Raw genomic sequence first — 27,102 nt, forward strand, 5'->3', positions numbered from 1 at the left:
TGTGAAGGGGGTACACATGGGAAGGGGATATAGAACAAGGCATGCAGGGCCCAGGCAGGGGCTGGGTGGGGACAGGGATCAGAAGGCTGACTGCAGAAAATAACCCATACGGAGTATATCTAGCTGAAAAGGGTTGCAAGGGCAGATTGAGATCTGTTCCCTGAGGACCTGGGGTACCGAATCATTGAACAGAAATGTGAGCGTGCAAACCAGGACCTCTCAACTCAGGTTGTGCATTGGAATAACCTGGGGGTATTAGAAACAAAACCAGGGGCCTCCAGCAGACCCACCAGACCCTCCAGGCAGAGATCAGTTTGTGGAGCTCATAGGTGACTTTAAGATTTGGAATCATTGCTGTGAGCAAATGGAGTCCTGGAGGCAGGATCAGAGTGGTACCACTGCTGGAGACAGCCGGCAGCTGTGAGGGTTCAGGCACTAGACAGAGAGGCTAGGACCACCTCTTTGATGGAGATATGGGCCTGTAGTGGGGGGAGGGGTTGCTGACAGTCAGAGTTTGGTGGCTGATGGGATGAGTAAGGGCAGGGAACCTGGGGTGGGGTGGGGGCTGTGGGATCACGACAGTGCTGGGGGGCTATTGGGCAGAAGTGGGCTTGGGCAGTGCAGGGTGGTCAGACCCACGCTGTCCTAACTAGCATGATTAGCCCCATGAGCGAGGAAAGAACCTCACGACTCACCCAAATTAGCTCATACTCATAACCCCTGCCTCTTCTTTGCGGTCACACAACTCAGAACTGATGATTGAACCCAAGTATGTCTGGCTCCATAGCTGTCACAGGCAGAGACACTGAGGACATTGGCCCAGGCCCCGTAGCCCTCAGCTCAGGACTCTGGGTTATAGACTCCTGAGGACCCTGCAGTGCCCAACAACTCTGAATGCCTTATTCCTCAGGAGGCAGCTTCTCCCCAGCCTCAGCTACTTCCTGGCTGGCTGGGGACCTTCGTCTAAATGCAGCACACCATTTCTCAGGCTGTCAGAATCATACTGCAACCCTCCTCTGTTATGCTGGACTGAATGTCACCAAGGCAGACAGCTTTGGGGTGGGCCTTCCAGCAAATCTTGAGAGTAACAGGCAGGGTGGGGGGAGGGCAGTGCATGTGGCTCCGGTGCCAGCCCCATATATCAAGGCTGGTGGGTTCAAACCTGGTCCTGGCCAAACTGCAACAAAAAATAGCCAGGCCTTGTGGCAGGAGCCTGTGGTCCCAGCTACTTGGGAGGTTAAGGCAAGAGAATCACCTAAGCCCAGGAGTTGGAGGTTGCTGTGAACTGTGACGCCACAGCACTCTACCAAGGGTGACAAAATGAGACTCTGTCTCTAAAAAAAAAAAAAAAAAAAAAAAACGGCCGTGGGGAGAAGCTGGCTCAATGCTTGCCATTCTCACTTTTACACATTTTGATCTTGGACATGATTTCATTAAGTGTAGGAAGGCATCACAAAGTCTCTCAAAATTAAGTGAACGAGGAAATCACACATTCCTGGGTTCCACCCCAGTGATTTAGAGTGAGCAGGGACCTGTGCAGCCCTGCAGCCATTCTGCTCCGAGTGGTGGCAGGGACCGCACTTATGGAATATTTCCCAGAGGATCACACCGGCAATATTCAGGCCTCCCAGCACCAAACAGAGATAAAGCCAGGAATTGCACTTGGTGCCATTTTTGTTGAACTCCCAGCTGGGCCTCATCTGAACAGGCCAGAGGTTCCTAACCATAATGAAGCTCTTTTGCACACTCTTTCCTTTGCTTCCCACCGTCTGATACTGGCTTGCCAACAGATTTTGTTGGGTTCACAGAGGGTGACACCTCAAAGCATTTCAATCTGAATTTTTGCCCATATTTTCAAATTGTGAGAGTTCTCACTAAAATTAGGTTTTCTAACTTCTCTTGAAATGTTAGCAGTCTGACAATCCAACCTGAATCTTCTGGCTGGCCTAGTCTCTGTTGTCCAGAGGGAGTGGTGACTGCCAGTCTGGACGCAGATGGTTCTTTCTATTTCCCCAGGCCTCACCACTCCCTGACAACTTTCCCTGGCACCAAGGCAAGTGAAATTTGGCACCTGTCATCTCATTGTCTTGCCTGCTTCACTCACGTTACATACTTAAGCCACACAGGCAGTTGAGCACGTGATCTCTGCCCTGAATACACGTACAGACCCCACTTGGCCTGTGTCACCCACTGGTTTCCTTAGACAGGTATGTTTGGAGTCCTTCTTTAATGGTATCCTTTGAGGACAATCTTGCTATTAACTCATTGAAGTGATGGAGATACCAGGGCTCAGAAAGGGTGAGAAATTTGACTAAGAGCTTAAACATAGTAGAAGCAGAGCCAGGACTGGAATGAGGGCCCACATGTCCAGCTGTGTGCAGTGTGTCCACTGAACAGTTCAGGGCCACCCACACAAATGGCACAAATGAGAACAAGCACTCCAGGCCAGCGCACTGCACAGCCTGCCAAGCTTTAGGCTGGAGTCCTGACTCTCTCGTCCAGTGGCTGAATGCCAAAGCTGGCATTTTCCTTTACTCCATCCATCCCGGGCAAGGGCCCTGAGAAACAGGGACCTTCAACCCCATGGATGCTATCACTTCTCCCCTACAGTGCTCCTACATCCCACGCAGCCTGGACAACTACCAGAAGGCACGGGCCGACGTGGAGGAGGTCAGAGACAAGTTCCACAAGCGCCAGGACTTCTACTGCTTCTCAACGACTCAGGAGAATGAGACCAGTGTGCTATACCAGCGCCTCTATGGGCCCCAGGTCCTCCTCTTCTCCCTCTTCTGGCCTACCTTCCTACTGACTGGCGGCCTCCTCATTATCGCTATGGTGAAGCTTAACCAGTCCCTCTCCATCCTGGCGGCTCAGAAGTAGACCCATCTATGCCACACCACAGCCTGGACCACAGGGCCTTGGGTGGGACCCCAGGGCTGCTCCCCGCTTGCATTCCCATGACTACCCCACTTCCCTACCCCCGCTCTTCCCTTCCGCTCCACCCTGTCTTATATCACTTGGTTGACCTTTGGGGAATCCTTTTGTTAAGTCATTTCCTGCTCAAGAATATGCAATGGCTCCCTAGTGCCTTAGCAGACACAGGCTGGCCAGTTACAGCTCTCCAGTCAACTGACTCATACCTGTTTTCGACTGTGTCACTGTGTACCCCACAGACAATGATGATTATTACCTCTGTGCCTATGTTTTCTCTGTTGGCTCAAAGGGCTGCCCATCCCACCCAGGAAGCTGTCCTTAGCAAACCTCAGTTCTTTCTCTGAATCCCATAATAAAGACAATAGCAGCTCCCATTGATAGAGCCCATTTAGATGACTGCTGCTTCTCAGCATTCTCGGGGCTATATCCAACAGATTCCAACATGCAACATAACAAACAGCTTTAAGGAAGTATACCAAAATGTATCCAAATTTTAACAATGGGGTGATGGTTAACTTCAATTTTCTCCCATAGTCTCCTTTTTATTTTTAGTATTTTTCTAAATTTTCAATAATAGGCAGGTAGTATTGTTTATTTTTAATCAGAAAAGCAACAGTAGATGCTATTTTGGGAAATGTTGACAGGGAAAGTTTGCTCACGGGTCCAGTCAGAGGTAGCTGAGAACATGAAATCATGGGAGCCTTCTCTGGAGGAAAGATGATCACATAGACAAGGGTTTGTGAATTGCACTGAAGGGAAATACTTGGGTGCTGAACCTGCCAGGGAAGTCTGTCTCAGACTTACCTCTACCATAGCCACCCCAAGATGTTTTCCTCGAGCAGTGATTCTCAAGGTGTGGTCCTTGGACCAGCGGGATCGGGGGCCCAAGGAGACTTGAGAGAGCTGCACATTCCTGGGCCTCCGTCTTGGTCCTAAGGACCCAGAACAGCTGCGTGGGTGGGGGCAGTGCTGTGTGTCTTAACAATGGTGGCTGGGGATTCTGACAGCGCGCATTGAGTGTGAGGGCCACGGTGTAGGGAGTAAGTGCCCTGTCACCAGGCTTTTCATGGTAGATAAGTGACTATTCCACAGGTGAGTCCTGAGCTGGGGGCGAAGGCTGGTCTCCCCAGAGTTCCTCCAGGCATTGCAATTCTGAGACGCAGTCCTTGGGTTTTGAATCCTTTCTCTACCTGTGCCAGATTTCTTCTCTCTGGTTGTTTGGGGTGATTTTTGTCTACAATATGGGGGACTCTTCCTTTTGGGTAGTTGGGAGGGCTGGATGAAGATGTGGCACATAGTATGTGGCCATAATGGAAGCTGTTGTTAATCAGGGTTGTAAGTCATGGAAACTCAGAAACTTCTGGATGAAGTTATACTGACGATGCGATGGAACACATGCTGGTGCGTATTGATTATACGCCTGGCACTGTGCTACATAGTTTGCCTTATAAAACCTCATAGGAGGCTCGGTGCCTGTGGCTCAAGTGGCTAAGGCACCAGCCACGTACACCCAAGGTGGCGGGTTCGAATCCAGCCCGGGCCCACCAAACAACAATGACGGCTGCAACCAAAAAATAGCCGGGCGTTGTGGCAGGCACCTGTGGTCCCAGCTACTCGGGAGGCTGAGGCAGGAGACTCGCTTGAGCCCAGGAGTTGGAGGTTGCTGTGAGCTGTGATGCCATGGCATTCAACCCAGGGGGACAGCTTGAGGCTCTGTCTCAAAAAAAACCTCATAGGAAGTGAGATGCTACTGATCCTGCCTCATAGATGAGGAAAAAGGATGTAAGACAGTGGTAAAGAATGTGGATTTGGGATGTGTACTATCTGGGTCACATATACAATCCTGCCATTCATTAGCTGGGTGACCTCATTTGAAAATAGGAACTGGCAATACTATCTTCATCATAGGGCTGTCGGTATTAAATGAGTTATTACGTAAATTTCCTAGGACAGTGACCAACACATGGTAAGTGCTATATAAGCCAACAAGGAGGCAGGAGGCTCTAAAAGGTAAGTGGCCGAGGCTCACTCAGTAAGTGAGGAGCTGGGATCGGCACCAGCGTCTGCCACTTCCTGCCCGGAAGCCTGAGGTCCCCCGTGCCCTCCAGTTTCTACCTGATGGACCTTAGTTCCAATGGGAGGCAGTTCACTTTCCCCTGGAGTTTTTCCTTTCTGGGGTCAGAAAAGTCTCAAGGGTCCTCTGAACCTTTTAAGAAAGTCTGAATTGTCCTGTAATCCTAGTTCTCAGGGAGGCTTGAGCTCAGGGGTTTGAAACCAGCCTGAGCAAGAACAAGACTTCGTCTCTACTAAAAATAGAAAAACTAGCAGGGTGTTGTGGTGGGCACCTGTAGTCTCAGCTACTCAGGAAGCTGAGGCAGGAGCATCATTTGAGCCCAAGAGTTGGAGGTTGCTGTAAGCTAGAAGGACCCCACGGCACTCTAGCCACTTACTGTCTCTGGGTGACCGAGTGAGACTCTGTCTTAAAAAAATAATCAAAAAGAAAGTCTGAACTGTGATATTGTACTATAGTTCTGCAAGTTGTTTTCATTGGAGGAAATAAGGTAAAAGGTCCATGGATCTCTGTATTATTTCTTACAACTCCATGTGAATTCATAATTATCTCACACTTTTAAGTTTAAATAAAAAAGAAAGAAAGTCCCAGCCAAGAGTCTGACTTACAGGTTCTACTTTGCACATGGTTTCCACACATCTACGTTTGGGACTAAACTACGTGAAGCTCAGAATATCCAAACAGCTCCTGCAGGGGGAAAGATAATGCTCCTTTAGAAAAATTAGTATGTGATGATGACTCGCCCCCACCACCTTGTGCATTATTAATGACGACTGTCGTTTGCTTGAGACAAATGTCTTCCTCCTGTCAACAGAGACTGGTCTTCCCCCAAATACCACACCTGTCTGCTGCTGCTCACAGAACCCCCTGCCCAGGATGAGCGTGAAATAACGGGCATGTAGGCATGATGGAGTTAGACACCTGAATAAGTGTTCTGTGGAATAATAGCTGTCTGAGAGCAGAGAGTCCTGGTCAGTTCCTCACAAACTGCTCTGCTGATGTGTGTGCTTTCCACCGTTTTGCTTGTCCTCTCACGAGCCAGTGATTCACACCTGGAGAGGTGCACCTGCACCCCCTCCCGTCAACCCTCCCCCAGATTTCAGACACCACAGTGGAGATCAGAGGCCAGGCGCTCTGAGCACCAGACTCGGGGAGGAAAGAACCCAGTGGAGTGACCTAACAGTGCCAGGCCTTAGACAAAGTTTCAGCTCATCCACTCAGGCCACGATTAGAGGAATGAAAGAAAGGAGGGTAACTTCTGTTTGTGAAGATCTCAGGGGGCAAAGATTTCACTTCACATTTATAGCGTATCTACTCTCCATGGGTAGAAATGCTGCCTTCACAGAGCTATAGCTCTGTCCCTGCCATTCCCCCTTCCTGCCTCTCACCTGCCTCTCACCGGCTTCTCTCTTCACAGTGAAGAGCCTGAATCTTGAAAACTTATAATAGTGTAATATGAAAATATTAATATACTATCGTTTTTGTGATTTACTGAAATGATACCAGCTCCCCTCTAAATCAGCAATTCACTCAGGATTTCTCCTCATTCAAAACTCCTTGAGTCAAAGGATCACAAAGATCACAAACTTCACTTATGCTATTACTAATTGGCATACTGGCCGTTAGCTCAGAATATACCATGTCCTTTGAATTAGTCTTATGTTTGGGGGCACTAAATCCTATGAAATATTTGGAAAGATACAATTTGAACAAAGTGCAACTGTCCTGTACTTCACCACCCACTGCCCTGTCACACGTAGGGGAAAGAAAACGATCAAAGAAAGATCAGAGAGACAGTGAAACTCATGAGGTCTAGAGTAGTGACTTCTTGAAGTAGAGGCTTGGAGAGTCAAAACTGTTTTCCTAATAGTAAAACGTCATAACGGTAATACATCATTTGTATTTTTCACTCTCTTTCTCCCATGAGTGTACAGTGGAATTTTCCAGAGGTTATAGGACATATGTTCTCACAACAGATAATGCAGAGACGGCTATGAGATTCCCGCTGCCTTTATTAAGTCAGACATTTAAAGATTTACCAAAAATGTAAAACAATGCCACTTCTCTCAATATAAGTTTATTTTGGAAACTATAATTGTTTTTCACAAAAAAATACGTTATTGTTATTGACACATGATGGATTTATTACCACTTTAAAATAAATAAAATTAAATATTAACTTTAAATATTTTTCAAGTTCTTAGTTTAATTCCTAAAAGGGGATACCTCCAAACTCATTGGATTCTTACTATTTTTCAAGGGTGTAAAGGGATCCTGAGACTGAAAAGATTCATAACTGCTGGTCTCAAGTATCCTGGGATAAGGCCTCCAGGTCCCTCCCACTCCACGCCCTGCGGAAATCTGACATTCTCCCTTAAACTCTGTCAGAGCCCCACTAGGGGCCAGGAAAAGGGCTTCAGTTTTCTGGATCATTCCTGGCTCGCAGTTCCTGCTTCCACAGATGGAGAGGTGATGGATTATCTTCCTAACCACAGTGCTTTTCCGGATCCTTGTCCTGTCAACTCTAATGCAGAGTTTCTTCCTAGGTTTCCATAGCTCTCTCCCCGCCCCATATGACATGCGTGTGTGTCAGCCAACTTCCTTAAAGGACCTGGGAGATGGGGAACGAGGGATAAGTCTGCAAAGCAAACAACCCCACACTGTGTGTTGGACCAGCTTTGGGATTCTTCCTCAGGCTTGTTCCATCTCCGCCAGCTGCAGAGCCAAAGGTAGCTTAGGTGGACCTTGATTGCCCATAATCTCCATCATCCCATACCAACCTCCCCATCCCTAAGACACGTTAAATAGAAGCAGGGGCCAGCTAAGCATCTGCAGCTTCAAGACACACCGTCTGGCTTGGTGCCCGTAGCAGAGAGGTTATGGTGCCGGCCATGTGCACCGAGGCTGGCAGGTTTGAACCCAGCTCAGGCCAGCTAAACAACAATGAGGCCTGCAACAACAACAACAACAACAACAACAGCCAGGTGTCATGGTGGGCACCTGTAGCCCCAGCTACGTAAGAGGCTGAGGCAAGAGAATTGCTTAAATCCAAGAGTTTGAGGTTGCTGTGAGCTGTGTCGCCACAGCACTCTCCCCAGGGTGATGTAGTGGAACTCTGTCTCAAAAAAACTAAAAAATACACACCTTCTATCCCATGCCCCGTGAGATGCTGCATGGAGTTGTCCTGTCTCAGCTCTCCAGGCCTTGCTGTTCCACCACTCTCCCCATTGATTTCACAAATTCAAATACAAAGTCTCATTTTCTAAGGGTCAGTAAGAGACTAGGGATCATCTAGTGCCACCCACTTTCTATTTCACGCTTGAATCTTCTGAATCTTCTGTGGTATCACATAAAAATATTTGGTCTTTGGCACAGAGCTCCTATAACTTTTGGAATCCCCTGAGTGATGAGGCGATAGGAGCCTGTTTTGTCCTAATGAGGCAACCCTTGCTGGGCCTATAGACATTCAGCTTGGGGGCTGCTCAAAGAAGGACCACACCTTGATTGGAAACTGGAACTTTCGGCCCCACTCCACAAGCTTTGTGGAGGGCAGAGGGGCTGGAGGCTGAGTTTAACCGCCAAAAGTCAGTGAGTTAACAATCATGCCTATATAATTAAATCTCCATGAAAATCCCTAAGTGACGGGGTCTGGGGGAGCTTCTGAGTTGGTGAACCCTTCAAAGTACTGAGAAAGGGCATGGAAACTCTGCACCCCACCCCCATACCTTGCCCTATGCATCTCTTCTGCTTGGCTATTTCTGAGTTGTACCCTTTATAATAAACTAGCAGCAATATTAGGTAAAGTGTTTTCCTCAGTTCTGTGGGTCACTGTAGAAAATTATCATACTGGGGTGGAGGGAAGTCATGGGAACCCCAGTTAAGCAGAAGTGTGACAGCCACACTGTATGTGACTGGCCTCTGAATGAGACAGTCTTGTAAGACTGGCCCCCTAATCTGTGTGGACTGGGCTAACTTTGAGTAATTAGTGTTCACATTGAAATAAATTGTAGGACACCCAGTTGGTGTCAGAACTGGTTCAGATCAGGAGGGAAAATCTTTCTCATTTGCTGTCAGAAGCATCAGGGAAAACACTCACACCCTCTCTATAGCATTTCTTTCTAGAGACAATCTGCCTTAGCACCTCTTTTAGTGAGTAACTCATTCTACTATGTAACAAGATGTAGCCACTTCCATTTGGGGGCATATTTAGCTAATCACTCCCTGTACAAGAATCTGTCATTCCCAATAGTAATAGGACTTCACATGTGCTGAGCACCTACTGGTACACCAGGACCTGGCCAAGTCTTTCCCGGCACAGCTCATTTAATGCTAACAACATCTTTGAGGTTATTCCCAGTATTTCCATTTTATCAGTGAGGCCACTGAAGCACAAGGAAGGGATTTAATTTGCCACGGGTCAGAAGTTAGTGAATAGCAGAGTTGAGATTCAAATCTAGATGGTGTGACTTCAGACTTCTCTGTAACCACTGGGAATCCTGTTTTATAGTCTCTACCCCACGTCAAAAGTGAAAAGTGCTGATCAAGCTGAGAGCTTGGTAAGTGCCTCTGGGTACCTCCCCACAGTGCCCAAGCTCTTAGAAGGACTCTCCAGAACCTCACCTCGAGAGTCACTTGGGATTATTGCCCAAGTGCAAGGACTTGGAAAATCCCTGCAAAGGTTATGCTGTGGGCACTGCCAAGGCTGATGGGGTCAGGAGGTCAGCTGTAAGCTGTTGGAATCCACAGTCTCCAGCCCACAGCTCATCAGACGCACAGGCTTGCTATGGTGGTAGCTGTCTCTTGGACTGTTCACTCTCTGAAAAAGTAGAACTTCTCTTGTTGATCTGTGCTTTCTTTCCAAGTGTTCCCAAACCATTGGTTTAATAATCCGCTTTAGAATGTGCCCAGTAGTTGAAAGTGTGCTTATTTAGACATTGCCTTAGAGACCTCTCTTTGTACCATTAATAAAAATCGGCCCAGGCACCATCTTCTTGACTGTGTAGTTGTCTGTGCCTCTGCTGACCATGTGCTCTCCTTCCCTCCGTTGGTTCTTTCTAACCTGTGGAATTGAAATTCCCGGAACTACAAGCTAGAACCCCACTGATATGAAGCAGCCAGAGCTGTCTGGGCAAGCTCCTGACCTCATGTGAGCCTCCCGGTAATGCTGGGCCATTGCACCCCATTCTCAGATATCACCCATCGGGGCAGATGTGAGAAAACCGAAAGGAAAGTGCCGTGGTCGCCCTTCCCGCAGAGGGCTTGCCCAAGCAGGCTCAGACACAATTCATTTCCACGGTCTCTCAGAACATGTTTTAAAGGCCTCTTTCTTGTTCTTACAATTTTGGGAGATAAGTTTCAGATACGTATGACGTTAACACCTTAAACTATGTTTTTGTATTTGTCCTCGGAAAGGAGCCTATCTCAGTAAAAACTCATAGTTCAAATCTAGCTTGCCTAGGACCTTGAGAAGTTCTTTTTAATCTCCCTGAATCTCACTTTTCTCAATTGGAAAAAGACTCTGTCGTTGTGTGTTTTATAGGGTACTTGCAATGATTCAGTGCAATAATGAACGTGAAGTACTCTGCCCAGATGTTTCACAAATGTTCACTCTCTCTCAGGAAGTGTGTCTTCTTCCATCAAAACTTCAGGGTTTTTTTTTTTTTTTTTTGGCTCAGGCTCAAAGGATTCCATACTGTCCCCTTTTCTCACCTCTCTTTATGGGCATGAATGAGAACTGCCTTGCCTCCCTCTCCATCCATCTAGCTATACTCTGTCTTGAAAGTTTCTGCCAGGGATGGACTGACAGTCTTTGCTTTGAATTTCCTGAATCTACTTGTATAAACTTAATTCCTAAGGAAAAGCAGTCCTGCACCCAGGGGCCACATCCGAGGATCAAAGGACCCATTCTCTTGAGAGTTCACTTCACGGGAGGATCATCACCCAGGATGATGGTCGGTCTGGCCAGAATAATCCTCTCAGCAGAGGCAGGCTAGCCCCCTGGCACAGAAATCAGGCTTAATTGAAAATTAAATTGCTTTTCTATGCCAACTGCAGGATGCCTTATCCACAGCTAATTTATCAAGGTGATGCCTTATCTCAAAGAACCCGTGGGAATACGGTGGCTGCATCAGCACAACTTGTACCTGATGAAAAGAACTTTCTTTTTTCTCAAAAGTACAGTTTGAACCCTTCAGGTTCCTCATTTTGGGTTTTGGTGTTTATTGGGTGCTTTTTCTGTGCCAGGAACTGGAGTTATGGACACCAGCAGGACTGACACCGTATTGTAGCAGCTTCTGAGGCCAGAGGCAGAAAGAGAATCATGCAAGCAAAAGATTCCAAAGCCCCAGCATTTTACCCAGTTGTCCTGGGGTGAGTAGCGCTGAGAACTAGGAAGTATTATGAATACATTTATAGTTAAGAATGTGATTCTGGTATTTAACACTGATATTACCAGTTTACCAGATCAAGGGTGTGCCAGACTCTTTGCCAAGCCCTTTACACACATTCATCGCATCCTCCAGACACCTGTAGGAAATCATACACTATGATTTTCATTATCCTTATTTTACTGATGAAGAATCTGAGTCTTAGAAAGTAAGTGCCTTGTCCAATGCCCAATTGGACAGTAATTGTCCTACTGCCCAATTATTAGGCTGTGGGACAGGGATGTGATTTCATGCAGAGCCTGTGCCTGTAAAGACTATATCAAACTGCTCCTTTGCTTCCCCAGATTTTTATTTGGGAAAATAAAGTACTTCTGCACTTCTATATAGTACAGAAGAGCTGCAAAATTTTAAGCATGCTTTGATTCCCCAGGGATCACCAGCATCTTGCTATGTTCGCACTCCCTCTTTCTGTGCTGGTGTGCATGTGTGTGTGTGTTCCTGGACCATTTGTGAGATAGGTTCAGGACCATAAACACAGGCCTGGTTTGGAAACCATATAGGGAGCAGTTTGGCCAGAAGAGGATGTCCACATACAGCAGCAAGTGGGCTGAGACTGGGGGCTCTCTGGGAGGGGCAGGCTTGGTAGTGTGGGCTGTGCTCTGACATGAAATGGGACAGCCAGTGATATGACAGCAGTGAAAATATAACCTTTACTGATGGTATTCAGGAAAATGACAAAATTAAAGAGGCATAGTCAGCGAAGAAAATCCTTATAGTTTCTGATTAAATATGGATATTTCTGGGAGAGTATGGCTATGTATTTAGAAGATACAGAGAAGTATCAAGAAGAACTCTAAAAACTATTCCTTAATCCCAGGTAAAACCCTCACTAATATTTCAGCTTATTTCTTTTCTAATTTTACTTTGTCCATACACATCTAATCTACTCATGATTAGAACCATATGAGGTACACAGCTCCTGCTTTTCTTGATATTATATCTGCAGCATTTTGGTATGTTATTAAATAGTCCTTAAAAGTCCGTGTGCGTATCTCTGATGATTTGCTTAGAATACATTCTAGAAGTAGGGCTCCTGGGCCAAAGGATTGGGTGGAACATCTCTTTGGCCAGCCATGGTATAGAGGAGACAGGAGGGGGAGAAACAAGAAGAAATTCAGTGTGTAGGCTGTCACAGCAAAGACATGATAAGGGTTTGGATTCTAGGGCCAGCACTGAGCATGGACAGCGAGTGACACACGGGAGGTAACTTAAGGTTCAAGCCTGGGGACATATAAAGAGAAATGGTGAAGCCAGGAGAGAGAGGTTTGCTTTAGTTTATAAAGGTTGAGTAGAGGCTCTGGGGGGACATTCAGATAGAAGGGTCTGGCGATCTCTCCTAACCCCCATTTCCTCTCTCATTCCCTCCGTCCATCCCTTGAGCCCATACTCTGTGCCAGACCTTGTGCTTGAATAACTTAAGATGCGTCCCTGCCCTCTAACAAGCTCCTTGCCCAGCCAAAGAGTCACCTGTAGGCCCAGAGCTTAAGAAAAGTGCCAAAGCAAGGGACAGAGACTTGGGAGTCCCCCTAGGGCTGAGGCTACCAGGGTAAGAGTTCAGAGATGAAGCAAAGAGGGGAGGGGTCTTGGCTGGATTTAGACTCTGAGAAATGGACTGTGCGAACATGAAGAGCCACCTGCTTGGTGGCTACCACCTCTAGCATGCCCAGGTCACCCTTGGTCTCTGTGCCCCCAGATACCAGCCAGAGGAGGCTATGACTCCAGGGTACCTTGTTCAAAGGCTTTCCTTGCTCTGGCCTCAGTTTCCCCACCAGTACATTGAGGACGCTGTGGGTGGAGCACTCAGAGCAGTCTTGTGCTGGTCACTATACGCTGTGGCCTGACTTCCAGTCACAGTCTGACCCCCTTCAGGCTCTCAGCAGCTGCCTGGGGCAGATGTAAAGTCCAAGAGGTAATGAACAAGGAGGAGCCGTGGACCTGCTTTCTTTCTCTGTCATGGTGCCATGTGAGTCAGAAGGCCAGTAGCTGGTAGCCAGTAGCAAAAACTCTTCTGTTTTCAGCCTTTAATTAGCAAAGTGTTAAGTGAGCTGCCAGGGCTTGCCGGCCTGTGGGCCTGGCGCTTTGCACCAGCTCCTCCCCTCCAGGGTGGAGATGTCCACAGGGGACTCTGACCTAGGCCACAGGTGACTTCAGCAGCAGTCAGGTCTTAGGCCTCTGCCACCCCCTTCTGCTGGTGCCCACGTGGATCAGACAAGGTGAAGATTTTACTGTTCTAACAGCTGTCATTACAAACTCTTCAGGAAACATAAGAAGAATGATAATTGCCACCATCCCTTGATTGCTATTTATTTGCTTGAGGCTTTGCAAGGATTCCTGTTTCTCACCTGTAGGAAAAAAGTGGCTGTGAGTGGGGGACGGTGTGATAGGGTGGGGGAAGGGCTGGACTAACCAGTGCACAGGTGTTAAAAGTTCTGAGTGTGAAGCTCCTTCTCCCAATGAAGCGTTGGCTCTCCTGTCTTAAAGTAGGACCCTTTGTCATGTCACTTCGATTCCAGGTAGAGAAAGGGGAAGCAAAGGGGATGTTACTATTACTTCTCACTCTTTCCTGACCCACGTGTGTGAATTTAGTCAACCAGCCAATTCCTGAGACCTAGGAGATCCGCGGGGTTTTTTTTTTTTCTGCTTTTGGCCGTGGCTGGGTTTGAACCCACCACCTCCAGCATATGGGACCGGCACCCTACTCCTTTGAGCCACAGGCGATGCCCGAGATCCGCAGTTTAACTAGAAGGCATGAGAAGAGATTAAACTCAGAGCTTACAAACAACAACAGCAAGTAAAAACAAAAACACCTCCCCTCATTTGTTGAACCCTTAAAGTACACAAACACTGCACTAAATACTTCAAGTATTTTACTTTGTTAAAACTTGAGATATGGAGATTACTGTGCCCATTTTACAGAAGAGAAAACAAGGTTCAAAGGAGTGACTTCCTTGGACTTCCCAAGCTCATACAACCTGTAAGTAGTGGCATTGGATTTGGTATCTGATGAACTCCAAAAGCTGTGTTCCCAGAAGGTCCTGAAGTCCCCAAGGCTGGAAGGGAAGATAGGCAGGGGAGTCAGCTGTGTCTGTAGCCCCCAGAGCCATCCCTGGTGGCAGGCTACTCCCTTCCCACCCTCACAGAGGAGACTATCTGCTAAGTGGAACAGACAGCAAGCACACTGGAAACCATCAGGCTTTCCCAGTGGCACAACAAATCACAGGTTACCTAAAGAGCCTACCAGTTGCAATGGTGGAGGAGAGCAAATATTGGGATGGTAGCCTGAGGAGCAAGATGGCTGTCTTAAACCCTCATGTTCTAGATGCAGGAACACTAGAGCCCTTGCCAGAGGGTAAGTGTGGCTGGACAGATGGAACTGGGAAGGCAGGATGCAGAACTGGGGACTTTACAGGGTGGACAGGTCCAAGCCTATGGGGACTGGAAAGAAGATTGGGAAACCCAGATTCAAGGGCCAGTGTTTGCTGGCTTGCTGGGTAGCCTTCCCCTGGGCCTTGGGCTTCCCATCTGCTGGGTTGCCCTCTCAGCTCCCACTAAGAGCCTACTCTGTGCCCAGCCCTGTGCCAGGAGCTGGGAAAGAACCGATGGCCAGGACCAAGTCCCTGCTGTCTCTCAGCTGGACTCTGAGTGGATGAGCTGGATCATAAACGAGTGGAGAATAGGGAGATGCTGGTCAGAGGGCAGGAAGCTTCAGTTACAGAGAATGAACAAATTCTAGAGAGCTGACATACAGCATGGAGACCGCAGTTCCTAAGACCATCTAGTATGCTTGAAGTTTGCTAAGAGAGTAGATCTCAAGTGTTCTTACCTACACACAAGGGTAGCTAGGAGAAGAGGTGGACGTGCTAATTAGCTTGACTGGATAATCAACTCCATATCACTCTCAGACAATTTCAATACAAACTAGAACAAAAATCCCAAACCAAGTGAATAAATGTGTACTGCAGTTGCAGAAGCAGTGCTACCCAGGGAAACAAGGCGGGGTTAGGGGATGTGTGGTGGCAGATGAGGAGGGGGAGATGGGTTACCAGAGTCCAGGGTCCAGACAGGGACTGTGAAGTCCATGAGGAGCTGGTGTCCCAACAACAGCAACATGGTCTGGGGTCGGGGTGCATAAGCTGGGTGGGATAGAGGGGGAGGGAGAAGAGAGGACGGGGACAGAAGTGCAGAAGACAGATCCTGCAGAGCCCAGAGGCCCCTGAGAGGTATCTGCATTTGACTCTAAATGTGTCAGAAAACCACTGGAGATAGTTTTCAGGGGGGGGGCCTGTGTCATCTGTTCTGTATTTTTAAAAATGTAAATGGTCCACGGAGGGAAGGACGGATGGGTAAACACATTGCGGCCTAAGCATACGATGGCATACTGTTCAGCCATAAAAAGGCAGGGAATTCTGACCCACGGATATACCTTGAGGACAACCGTGCTAGGTGAAATAAGCCAGACTCAGAAAGACAAATACTGTTACGATGCCACTTACACGAGAAAGCTGGAGTAGTCAGATTTACGGAGACATAAAATAGAACAGTGGTTCCCAGAGGGTGGGGGAGGGGGAAACGGGGAGTCAGGGTTTAATGAGCACAGAGTTTCAGTTTTGCAAAAAAACATTCTGGAAATGGATGGTGGTACAGCATGTGAATATATTTAATGCCACTGAGCTTCACATTTAAAAATGGTTAAAATAATAAATGTCATAATATATATATTTATTACAATAAAAACTATGGAATAGGGTGCTGGGCAAAGAATTATCTGTGGGGCTATATTAGTATACTTGGGCTGCCATAACAGAATACCGCAGACTGGGCGGTTAAATAACAGAAATGGATCACCTGACAGTTTTGAATGCTGGAAGTCCAAGAACAAGTCCAAGGTCAAGAACTGGTAAAGGTTCTCTTCCTGGCTTGTAGTTGGCCACCTCCTCCTCATGGCCCCACGTGGCCTTCCTCTGTGTGTGTGCACTGCCTCTTCTTATAAGGACTGCTGAATTGAGGGTCCTACCCATATGACCCCACTTAACATTAAGTACCTCCTTCAAGGCCTTACCTCCAAATACAATCACATTGGGGGTTAGGGCTTCAGCATAGGATTTTGGGGGGGTGGGGGGCACTATTTTGTCTATAGCAGAGGGTGATGGTACTGAAGGATTTAATGGTCTGTTTAAGTCATAGCTCTGGGTTTGTGATGTTGGCAAATTTTTCCACCTCTCCAAGCCTCTAGTTTGGAGTAAAAGCAGGTAACTCACCAGAGGTAGGGCTAGAATGAAGGTAGGGATCCTTGCAAAGCCTCAAGCAAATAAATAGCAATCAAGGGATGGTGGCAATTATCATTCTTCTTATGTTTCCTGAAGAGTTTGTAATGACAGCTGTTAGACCATGGGGCATGGTGGAATTATTCAGCACAAGGATATGAACCATACTGTAATCCACTATGTTTCACGGCTTAGAGACATCCCAGGCTGAAAGTGACAGCCAATTCCAAGATGATGTTTGCAGATATCAAGCGGCAAGCCTGGGCTTAGCCTGGCATGCCAAGCACAGATGGTTTGAAAAATGTCACCCAAACTGGCCCAGGGTTAATCAAAAGATTACAGAAAGAAAATTGGGGTAGGATAACACCAGCTTCTCAGATGTGAGTCCCCAATATTGTACCTCTCGCCTTCACTTCTGCCCAATTCTCTGCTTCAGCATTTGGACAAACTCATTCCAGGAAGAAATGAGAATGGGCCAGACTAGAAATACATCGTCCAGCTGGAAATGCTTGCTGGGTGGAGTTTCTTTCTTCCACCTCATGCAGCCTTGGCTGTCAGGCCAGCTCTGTCACGGTTTTCATTGTCTGACTGTAAAGGTGACCTATGGATAATGTTTGGGGGGCTCAGGTCTCAGAGGGCATTCTGCTGGAGTGGGCTTCTTTACTCAGAATGGAAGCCCTGAAACTGATTTCTGGAACAAGAGTGTGTATTGTCTCTTGGCTGAACAGGTTGTCTTTGCTGCCTTATTACCCTGGATCTAATTTTTAAAAGTAGAGGACTTGTAATGGGGGTGTGCTGGGGAGGGTGGTGAAAGCTAAGATTTGGAGACAGACAGCCTGGGCCTCTGGTTCTGGCTGTGCCCCATGATGGCTGTATGACTCCAAGACCCTTCCCCTCTGTAAAGCTCAGTCTTCATATCTGCCAATGGGGTTGATTAGAGCTCTCCATCTTCTAGGATTCTTATGCACATTAAATAAACAAAGGTAGGTATGAGTGCTTGGGCAATGCTGGGCTCACAGCAGGTGCCATCAGAAGATTATACCACGTCAGTAGAGTCAGTGCAATTTTGTTATTCACTCTTAAAATTCCAAAGCTAAAAGGCACCTTTGAAATCAGCAACTCCCTAGCTTTGCGCAGTGGCAGTATCGTAGCCAATGAGGTTTATCCGAGGTGCGATTATTACTAATTGAAATCAGCAGCTCCCTCATTTTGTTTTATTTTATTTTTTTTGAGATAAGCTCTCACTCACATTTTTTCCCTCAGTAGAGTGCTGTAGTGTCGTAGCTCACAGCAACCTCAAACTCTTAGGCTCAAGCTATCCTCTATCCTCAGCCCCAGCAGACTATTGGCAGGGGCCACAATGCCTTGGCTATTTTTTTTAGAGACAGGGTCTCACTCTAGCTCAGGCTGATCCTGAACTCCTGAGCTCAGGCAATACACCTGCCTCGGCCTCCCAGAGTGCTAGGATCATAGGCGTGAGCCATGGTGCCTGGCCAGCTCCCTCACTTTAGAGAGGAAGACACTGAGGCCCAGAAAGGGAAGCTATTTGCTCAATGCAATGGGCTGAATGTTTGTGTCCCTGCGAGGTCCCTAACCCCCACCCTGATAGTTTTTGAGGTGATTGGGTCATGAAGGTAGAGACCTACTGAATGAGATTAATGGCCTTAGAAGAAGAGACCAAAGAACCGGCTCAGTTTCCTTCTTCCATGTGAGAAGATGCTATCTGTAAACCAGGAAGAGGCCCTCACTGGAACCTGGCCAGGCTGGCACCCTAACTCCAGACTTCCAGCCTCCAGAACTGTGAGAGATGAATTTCTGCTGTACAAGCCGCTCGGTCCACAGTATTTTGTTACAGTGACCTGAATGGACAAGACGGAAATCAAATGTGAGGATCTGGACTGAAATCCAGGTCTGGCTCCAAAGCTGTTACTCTTTGCACCTCAAAGAACACCAAAGGGAACCTTGGTGGCGTAAGGCAGAGAGGCCTCATCTGGACGGAGGAGGGAGACTTTCCTCTGCCCTTTGACCGCATACTGATGAGCGGTATAGACAGGGTGGTCACAGGTGATGGAAAACGGCTTCCCTTGGGTCTGAGTCCTGGCCCTCTTTCCTCCAGCTGGCCCAAGGAGCCTGTGTGATTCCCTCACCTCTGCTGCTTCTCCCCAGCTCTCTGCCCTTCTGTGGCATCCTCTATTCTGCCCCCTGGTTGAGGTGCAGATGGGCACTGGGGAGGAATCCTCACCTTAGCTGAGCATCTGACAAGCTATGATGGGCAGGCAGCAGGGGCCCACTTCTGAGGGGCTGCCCCCAGGCACAGCACAAGAGAACAACATGAGAACAGGGATCAGGCCTTTGGTCTTGCTTGCATTGACCTCCCATCTCACCTAGATCACTCTGCTGGTCACTGCTGTCAGACTCCAGCACAGAAATTCAGAACTGGAAATGGGGAGTGGGAGGCTCCAGAACTAGCCTTATAAAGACCAGAGCGCCAAAAGGGCCTCCACAGGCCTGATGTTGCTAGGCAGGGAGAGCATTGACTCATCACTTATTCAACAGTCATCAGCTGCAGGTGCTTCAGGCACTTAGGCAATTCCACATGCTGAGTGCTTCTGTAGGGCTCCCTTCTCACGGGAGGGATGGCCAATAGCATACAAACAACTGAATAAAAAGGATAATTTCAGTTGTTGACAAATTTTTAAATTACAGAACTTGTCATCAGAGTGACTGGGGGTGGGGGACAACTTGGGAGCAGCAGCACATGTAGGTAGGAGCAGGGAAGAGGACTTGACCCACAGAGCCTGTTTCTTTCCACTTGGCCTTGCTTCCCCTGTCCGAGACAGCATCGGTGTCTTATGAGGAGAGAAGGGGATGGAGCCTGACTTTTCTGGGCAGCTCTGTGCACTGTGCTTGCCACGTGCACCATGGGCATTATTGGCCCCATTGAGGGAAGAACACAAATTCAAGGTGAGGAATGGTTTGCCCAAGTCTGTCCCAGTAGGAGGTCAGATGAGAACCCAGGTCTGTCTGGCTCCAGAGCTGTGCTTCCTTTGCCGGCACCTCATTTCCTTCCATGGCTACTTCACGTCACCACCTCCACCCCTGGGAAGCAGCAGCTCTCAGGGACTTAGAACCCAGGGTCAGGCGAGAGACATGACCAGGGAAGCTTCTGTAACCCCAAGCAGACTGGAGATGAGGAGGGTCCCTGTGGCAGGGCAAGGGTCTTCTGGGCCCCAGAAGGCTGACTGAGATCTGATTTGATGTGCTCCTCTTGGTGCCCCGGTACCCTCCACCTGCCAGCAGGGCCCATTTCCAGCCACTGTTAATTTGGAACAAACTAGCCTCTCCCTCATGGTTCTGAAGTTAATAGGATATCTGTGCAGCAGAGTCAGGAGAAGCAGCCCTGAACAGATAACTCCTGTGTGGAATCAAGGTTATCGAGGAAAGAGGCTAGGAGGCCCCAAAGAGGGGCAGCTTGGCAGGTGGTGGGAGGTTCCACCTTCTTCTCCGTCCTGGGTTATGGGACTATGCAGCCCCTAGAGAGCAGCTGGACAGCCAAAATAGACCAGGAAGTGCTGGGCCTGCTATGAAGGGACAAGGATGGGGCTGGGATGAGGCCACCGGGCACAGAGAGCTGAACAGCACATTCCCCACCCTGACAGGCTTGGCTCTGGAGAGGCAGGTATGGGCTCAGAAGGCCTAGGTGATGGAGCTTTCTGCCTGTGACCAGGCACAGGTGTGCAGAGCAGGGATGCAGGGAGGGGGGCTGTCATAAAGTGCCCCTGGTGCTTGCTAGTCCTGCCAGTTAAGTGAGCTAGAGAGACTTGGGTGGTGGGGTCTCCCTCTTTTTCCAAGGGGAGCTTCTCATGGAAGGGGTGACATTCTCCCCATGGTAGAGGGCATTGTAACATCTCACAGGTTCAAATGTACCTAGTGAGAAGGTCATTGATTTCGCAGATGATTCTAGGAAACAACCACAATACCTCAATTCCAGGCTGCTTTTATGTCCAAAACCTTGGGTATTTCCCCTAAGGACAAGATTACTCCTCACACTAGTCCCATAAGAAGGGAGAGGGTCCCCTCATGGGCACAAGTCCACTCAGCATCTGGTGTTTGCCCTGGCCCTGCACACCTGAGAAGTGACAGGGAAGCTGGGAGAGGGTGGGCGTGGCCGCCTTGCTGACCTTGGCCTGGGATGTCTTTCCTTTCCCCATAAAGCCGATTCCTTAACCAGGCCAGCCACATCATGGAATTTGTCACAATTCTTTGCACAACAGGTGGCTGCTCTGAAGAGACCCAGCTGTGACAAACATACCAAAATTAGTGGAAAGCTGAGGGGACTCTTTGCTACTGGCAAGGTGGGGAGCAATGAAGGTGGGGCATCTCCGGCAGCCTGCTCTTGGGTTCTAATCCCAGCTCTGCTGCTCACCAGCTGGGCCACCTGGCCTAGCCATGCACGTGTTTCCTTACCTGCTAGAATGGTAATTGCAATTCTTACCTCCAGCTGGGGACTAGGGTGAGGCAAAGGAAGGTGCCAAGGGCACAAAATTTAAGCAAGAGTGGAGTCGGCATTTGACTTGCTAGCTGCCAGCCTTTGCTGGTATTATGCTCATTAAATTAAAAAACAACCTTGGGCAGTTCATATGGTTGTTATTCCCAATTTAAAGCGGGAACCTTGCCTTGAGGAGGTTATGGGGCTCACTCAATCTTACGCAGCTGGTAGACGGCAGAATTGGGACTCTAGCCCAGCCTGCCTGAAGGCAGAGCCCATCCCCAGGTCCAAGGTGAGTCTCCCGAGAATCTTGGACAGCAGTGGGAGGAGACGGGAGGAACAGCATGTCTCCTGGTCTGCAGCTGAGGTCCTGCCCTGCATGTCAGGGAGGAGCAGCCTGGGCTGGGTAGGAAGGGGAAACTGGGGCTCCAGGACATCGTCCTTGAGATAGATCTTATCTTACTGCTCCCCACATACCTCAGGGGTGGCCTGGAGGATGTAGGAGGACACAGCTCTGCTGGATTGGTCCCTCCCTCCCGCTTACTTTGGCTTTGTCATCTGCGCCTGGGGTGATGTTGGTTCTGGTGTGCAGAAGGAGATGGGTTTAAACCTCTCCAGCCAGAGTGGAGCCTGCACAACTTCTGGCTTCTTCCCATGGCCCCCAGGAACCATGAGGGGGCCAGAAAGCTGGCTGTGGGGAAACAGGAGCAGGTGGGCTCCCCAGCCCCACTCTAACCAGGCATCTAAGCCAGGAGCTGGGCTTCTCCTAAGTTAAACAGCAAGCCAGGGCCTGGCTCTGGGAGTCAGACTTTTAACTCCTAATGAGGAATCAGGTGAGGGAGATGGCTCCTGCCAGGCCTTGGAAAGCAAGTTCTGTGGAGAGAAGGGGAATGGTCTAAGTCCTCCAGGAACTGAGTTACAGGGTCATATGTGTTCATAAACTGTCTGTGGCCAGTGTTGAAGAAACAAGCAATGAGTGACAACAGTCACATCCACAAACATTTGCTGAGTACTGACAATGCTGGGAGCTTGATCTTCACAGTCTCATTTCATTCTATTAGAATATTATGATTCCATTTCATAGATTGGGAAACTGAAGCCAGAGAGGTGAGGGACCCAGCTACCAGTATGGAGAGTCCAGGAATGTCTCAGTCCGATGGCCAATATGCTTATTACTACACTTGTGGCTTGTGCTTTTTTAAAAATTATTTTAAAATTATTTATCTATTTTTGAGATAGAGTCTCACTCTGTCACCCTGAGTAGAGTGCTATGGCATCATAGTTCACAGAAACTGCAAATTCTTGGGTCTGAGCAATCCTCTTGCTTCAGCCTCCGCAGTAACTGGGGCTACAGGCACCTGCCATGATGCCCGGCTAGTTTTCTATTTTTAATAGAGATGGGGTCTCACTTTTGCTCAGGGTGGTTTTAAACTCCTAAACTGAAGTAATCCACCTGCCTTGGCCTCCCAGAGTGCTAGGATTATAGGTGCGAGCCACCACACTGGGCCCTGAATTTTTTTTTAAATGAAAAAGAATATTTAACTCAGGGAGAAATCCATATGTAAAAGAAATCAAAATAGAGTGGGGGTGTGGGGGGTGTGCTAGAAGCCCACCCACCGAGTTTCCCTCCTTGGGAACAATTTCAGTACCCTGTCCTGGACACTACGTAAGCTCCCTCGAGTGTGAGTGCTTCATGTGGTGGGAGGCCTGCTCTGGGTGTGGGCTCACTAGGTGCAGCTGAACAGATTTGGGTGAGCTTTTGCCCCAGACAAGTGCTGTGTGGTGGCCCCTGGAAAGTGCCTGCATCAGGCATCATCTCAGCAGATAAATGGTGCCTGTCATGCCGTGCTGTTCCCTTCACTTAACACCATTAATGAAGCACCTACTCCAGGCTGGGCACTGAACGAGGAGCTCTGGCTACAGTGTTGAGCAAGAATGCACATGGTCTTGCTGCCATAGAGCTGAAGTTTAGTGGGGGAAGACAGGCTTTAGCAAACATGTTTCTAAAAGGAATACAGGCCACAAATTAACATCAGGGCTGGGAGAGAAAAGTTCAAAGTCAAGGGGCCTGAGCAGTTTACTTCTGCAATAGGGCTCTGAAGAGAAGTCTGGGCCACCTGGTACCTTAGCCCAATGGCAGAGGGGACAGCTGGCAGTGGGGAGGTGGCCAAAGATCAGGAATAGGCAGGACAGAGAGGGTAGTCTTGGGCCTTCATTGGTCCTCAGGTATTCCCAAGGCTAGCAAGAAACATTAAGTTGCCCCCAGAACAAACAGGTGTACCTGGTCCAATAGAAGTTTTACATTCCTCAGTTCTGAAAGGGCCAAAGAAAAATCCCTCTCCTAAGGGGTTACTGCAAATCTAGAACTCAGTACAATGAATAATGAATAAATGAAATCACAATTAAAACCAGAAATCATTAGGCAATCATAATGTATGCATGCAGGCTTGACTTGAAATCTCCACCTGGGCGGGGGTGGGGAGTCTATGCATTCGATTGACTCTAAGTTCAGCTAGGGAGCTCTATACCTTCAAAAGCTATTTTCCAGACTCTCTGAAGACCTGTCTCAGCTACCCCGCTCCCGGCCCGGCCCTGCTCCCATGCTCCTCAGTTATTTAACAAATATTTAGCAAACACCCAGGCTGGGCAGAACACCAGTTACCCAGCACATGCCTGGCACAGAGCCAGGGCTGGGTAAACACTTGGTCCTCTCTGCAGAGCTGAGCAGAAGGCACAGACACAGTTAAGACCTGTTCCTGCCCTGTGCTTACTGTTGCTGCCTCCCTGAGGCCTGGCTGCAGAAAACCTAGCACTGAGGCAGGACAGAGGAAGGGTAATGGGCCCCTTGGCCCCCACGCTACCCGGTGAGCCCCTTCTGAGTCACATGGGTCTTAGTCTCTGGGATTCTATTTGAGCAGAGTAAGAGGGTTGTCCTGACCCACCAGACCTGGTTTCTTTGCAGAGGCAACAGTCCACTGCTGCTCCTTTGGCTGGCGCCAACCTCCTCCCACCTGCCCAGCCCTGCCTCTCCTCCCATCCCAGCTTAGATGCCATTTTTTGGAGGAAGCCCTTAGTATAACCCAGAAATCTCCTCTTTGCACTCACTGGCCCCCATCTCAGTGGTCAGTGTGATGTCCAGGGGGTACTGCATATTTCCTGATGGAGGGCTCGTGTCATCCATGTGTCCAGTGTTTTGTGATGAGCGTGGTGTAGAGTGGATGCTCCATGAATAAATGTTGCACAAATGCGTAGAAAATGACTTGGTACTCATTAATTCAAGTAGCCACCTATCCTTTCTCTCTCACATACTGTCTCTCCCTTCTGAGTCACTCACACTCACCCTTCTTACGGCCTTAGTGTCCCACATAATGTCCTCTGCGGTCTTGCACACCTTTTGATGCTGCCTGGGGGGTATAGACTCCTCTGCAGGGAACTAAATTAAAGAGCCCTGGGCCCTGGCCCTGCAGACCCAGGCCCCTCAACCCAGACACCATCCTAACATCTGGTCACTGCAACACACTCAGTAAAAGGATTCCGTGTCTGGACTCCTCTGGATCCTTGCAACAGTGCTAGGAGGTAAGGGGCTCATTTTACATATGTGGAAACTGAGGCCCAGAGAGGCTGCAGCTTGGTCAAGTTATGAAGCCAAAACTAAGATCTCGTTTTCCCTTCTGTTGCGTTTCTGGGAAGTGGAGACACGGACAGTATCGTGTCTCTCTCCTATCACTCCTCAAGGCCTTGGTTTCTGTGATTTGGAAGAAACCCATCTGTTTTTCTCTGAGGGTTGAATGGGGGAACTTTTGTGAAATCTCCTACCCCTCTGCTTTCTCCTTGTCTAGTAAGGAAAGCTGACTATGGCTACACGCCCTCACCTCCCGTTCACCCGGGTCTGGCCTCCAGTAAGTGTGCCTACATGACAGGCTCGGTCCACTTGCGTACCTTGGAGGGGCAGTGCCCTAATTTAGAAGAACAGAAGAGAAATAGTAGGAAGGGCCAAAAAGCCCGAGGAAAGAGATAGAATCTCCCCACTCCCCCTGTCCACACATGTCACACGGTGTACACCAGGCCAGCCCCTCTGGGAAGCCAGGCACCTGAGCTGTGTTGTAAGAGCTGACTGCGCAGAGCCCTTCTCTTCTCTCATTGGCATTTTTCAAGATCCCAACCACAGGTTTGTGGGTCTCCTTTCCCGAATATTCTGCCTGCTGTGGGCAATGCCTCCCCTGCCCCTCACTTTGCCCTCCCAAAGACTCTCTCCTCCCTACAGGGACCATGAATATTTAAAGACGTTTTTTCACCAAGTGGAACCACATCGTGCTGCTTGTTCTCCCTCTACATTTATCTCCAGAAAGTTTTCCAGCGTCTCCCTGAGTGCTTCATCCTCCCAGGCGCAGAGCATAAACGGGTTCCGTTTATTAACCCCGTTATTAACCCCGTTAATCCGCAGGGTTGCAGATGGGCCCTGCGGAGTTAGCCTACCTTCTGCGGGGGACCAGGTTGTTCATCTGGGGCTGAATGAAGTACATGCAGCCCTGCTTCTGCTCTGTCACCACCCTCCTGGGCTGCCCGCAGAGTTGGTCCTGCAGACTGCCTGCCGCCCCAGCTCTTGGAGCAGCAGAAAAGACAGACACCGACATAAGCATCAGATAGAGAGGGACAGGGATTCAAGAAAACTGAGTCATGGACAAAGTCCCAGAAGCACAGGCCCCCAGAACCTCAAGAGAGTAAGCTCTGGACACCTGAGAGGCAGAACAGATCCGGATTCCGAATTCACCAGTGCACAGCAGATTCTGGCCCCAGTGCCACCTCCCACCAGCCCCTTCAAGCGTCTCTGCTCTGCAGAATTACTTACAGCACACTGCATCAAACTGCTCTTTTATCAACAAAACACAACACTCTGTGGCTAACTTCTTGAAACTCCAGTCACGCTAAGCCGATTCCAGTGCTCTGGGAAGCGTTCTGTCCCTCTGCCTGCCTGTAACCAATCAGCCACACACCACCAACTCCATTTCCAAAGTTCCAGGCAATTACGGCCGGCTGAGTGCCCTGGCGGTGTGCCCGCCTGCTCAGAGGCTGGACCCAGTTGTCAGCAACCTCGAATCCCAGCCGCCGATTTCCCTGGCTTCCTGAGACCTGGGCGCACCAGTACCATCACACTTGCCTCACCGAGACAATGTGACCAGCCAGCCCCCATTCAAGGCAGAAAACAAAGCTCAAGGCCAATTTTCCTACCTTTGCTGAGGGTCCCAGTGATGAGCTTAAAGATGGTCTGGGCAAATTTCACAAACCCGAGCTTGCATCTTTTGGAGCAGCCGCTCATGGTGACAGAGGGGAGGCAGGCTCTGCCGTCAGCACCCAGAAGGGATGGCACCCACCTGGTGTGTCCCTGGAACTGGAAGCCTGACTGGATGAACCCTGACAGATGGATGTACCCCTGAAGCCAGGCTCCGGGAACAACACAGCTGCCTCTGCAGTGAGTCCGGCTTCTGCATCCAGAGAGCCTGCAGGGCGAACCCTCCCTCCCTCTCTCCACCCCCTGCTGCTGTCCGCTCAGGTCCTCACCACGGGAAGACCCAGGGATGCCAAGGCTGGGACAGCACTGCTGGGGCAGAAGGCACTCTGAGGGATGAGGAGGAGAGTGGAGCTGAGCAGAGCGGGGAGGAGGAGCTGGAGCTCTCCCAGGCTTTGCTGACTGTCTTTCTTACATGGCAGCGGTAATGTAGCAATTAATACTCGACTCAGAAGGGAGGGGACTGCTATGCATAAAACACTCAGCCCCACAGCCTCCCGCGCTCATGCTCCCTCTCTTTGCTTCCTGGTTAATCTAATAGATCAATTCTCACTGCCTTGATCAGGATCTGGGAGAACTCCCCACAGAGCCGGAAGCTGCTGCTCGGTGCT

At 49.1% G+C, this 27,102-nt stretch overlaps 2 protein-coding genes and 1 pseudogene across 2 annotated transcripts in view; 2 read left to right on the plus strand and 1 right to left on the minus strand.

The window, feature by feature from the left end:
• The window catches only part of KCNMB1 (potassium calcium-activated channel subfamily M regulatory beta subunit 1), a 9,261-nt gene extending 6,251 nt beyond the window's left edge, over window positions 1–3,010 (plus strand). Inside the window, exon 4 of the mRNA XM_003781954.2 lies at window positions 2,611–3,010. Coding sequence (XP_003782002.1) covers window positions 2,611–2,880 — 270 coding nt within the window. The 3' untranslated portion in view covers window positions 2,881–3,010. The remainder of the gene's footprint in view (window positions 1–2,610) is intronic.
• Window positions 1–26,898, minus strand: part of KCNIP1 (potassium voltage-gated channel interacting protein 1) — a 374,830-nt gene extending 347,932 nt beyond the window's left edge. The window contains exon 1 of the mRNA XM_003781952.1: window positions 26,434–26,898. Within this exon, the coding sequence (XP_003782000.1) occupies window positions 26,434–26,521 (88 nt within the window). The 5' untranslated portion in view covers window positions 26,522–26,898. The remainder of the gene's footprint in view (window positions 1–26,433) is intronic.
• On the plus strand, window positions 17,841–17,962 carry LOC111727277 (annotated as a pseudogene).
• Window positions 26,899–27,102: the final 204 nt, after the last annotated feature.

Source organism: Otolemur garnettii, unplaced genomic scaffold (assembly GCF_000181295.1).
Source record: "Otolemur garnettii isolate 467f Iridium unplaced genomic scaffold, OtoGar3 scaffold00003, whole genome shotgun sequence".
Taxonomy (NCBI): domain Eukaryota; kingdom Metazoa; phylum Chordata; class Mammalia; order Primates; family Galagidae; genus Otolemur; species Otolemur garnettii.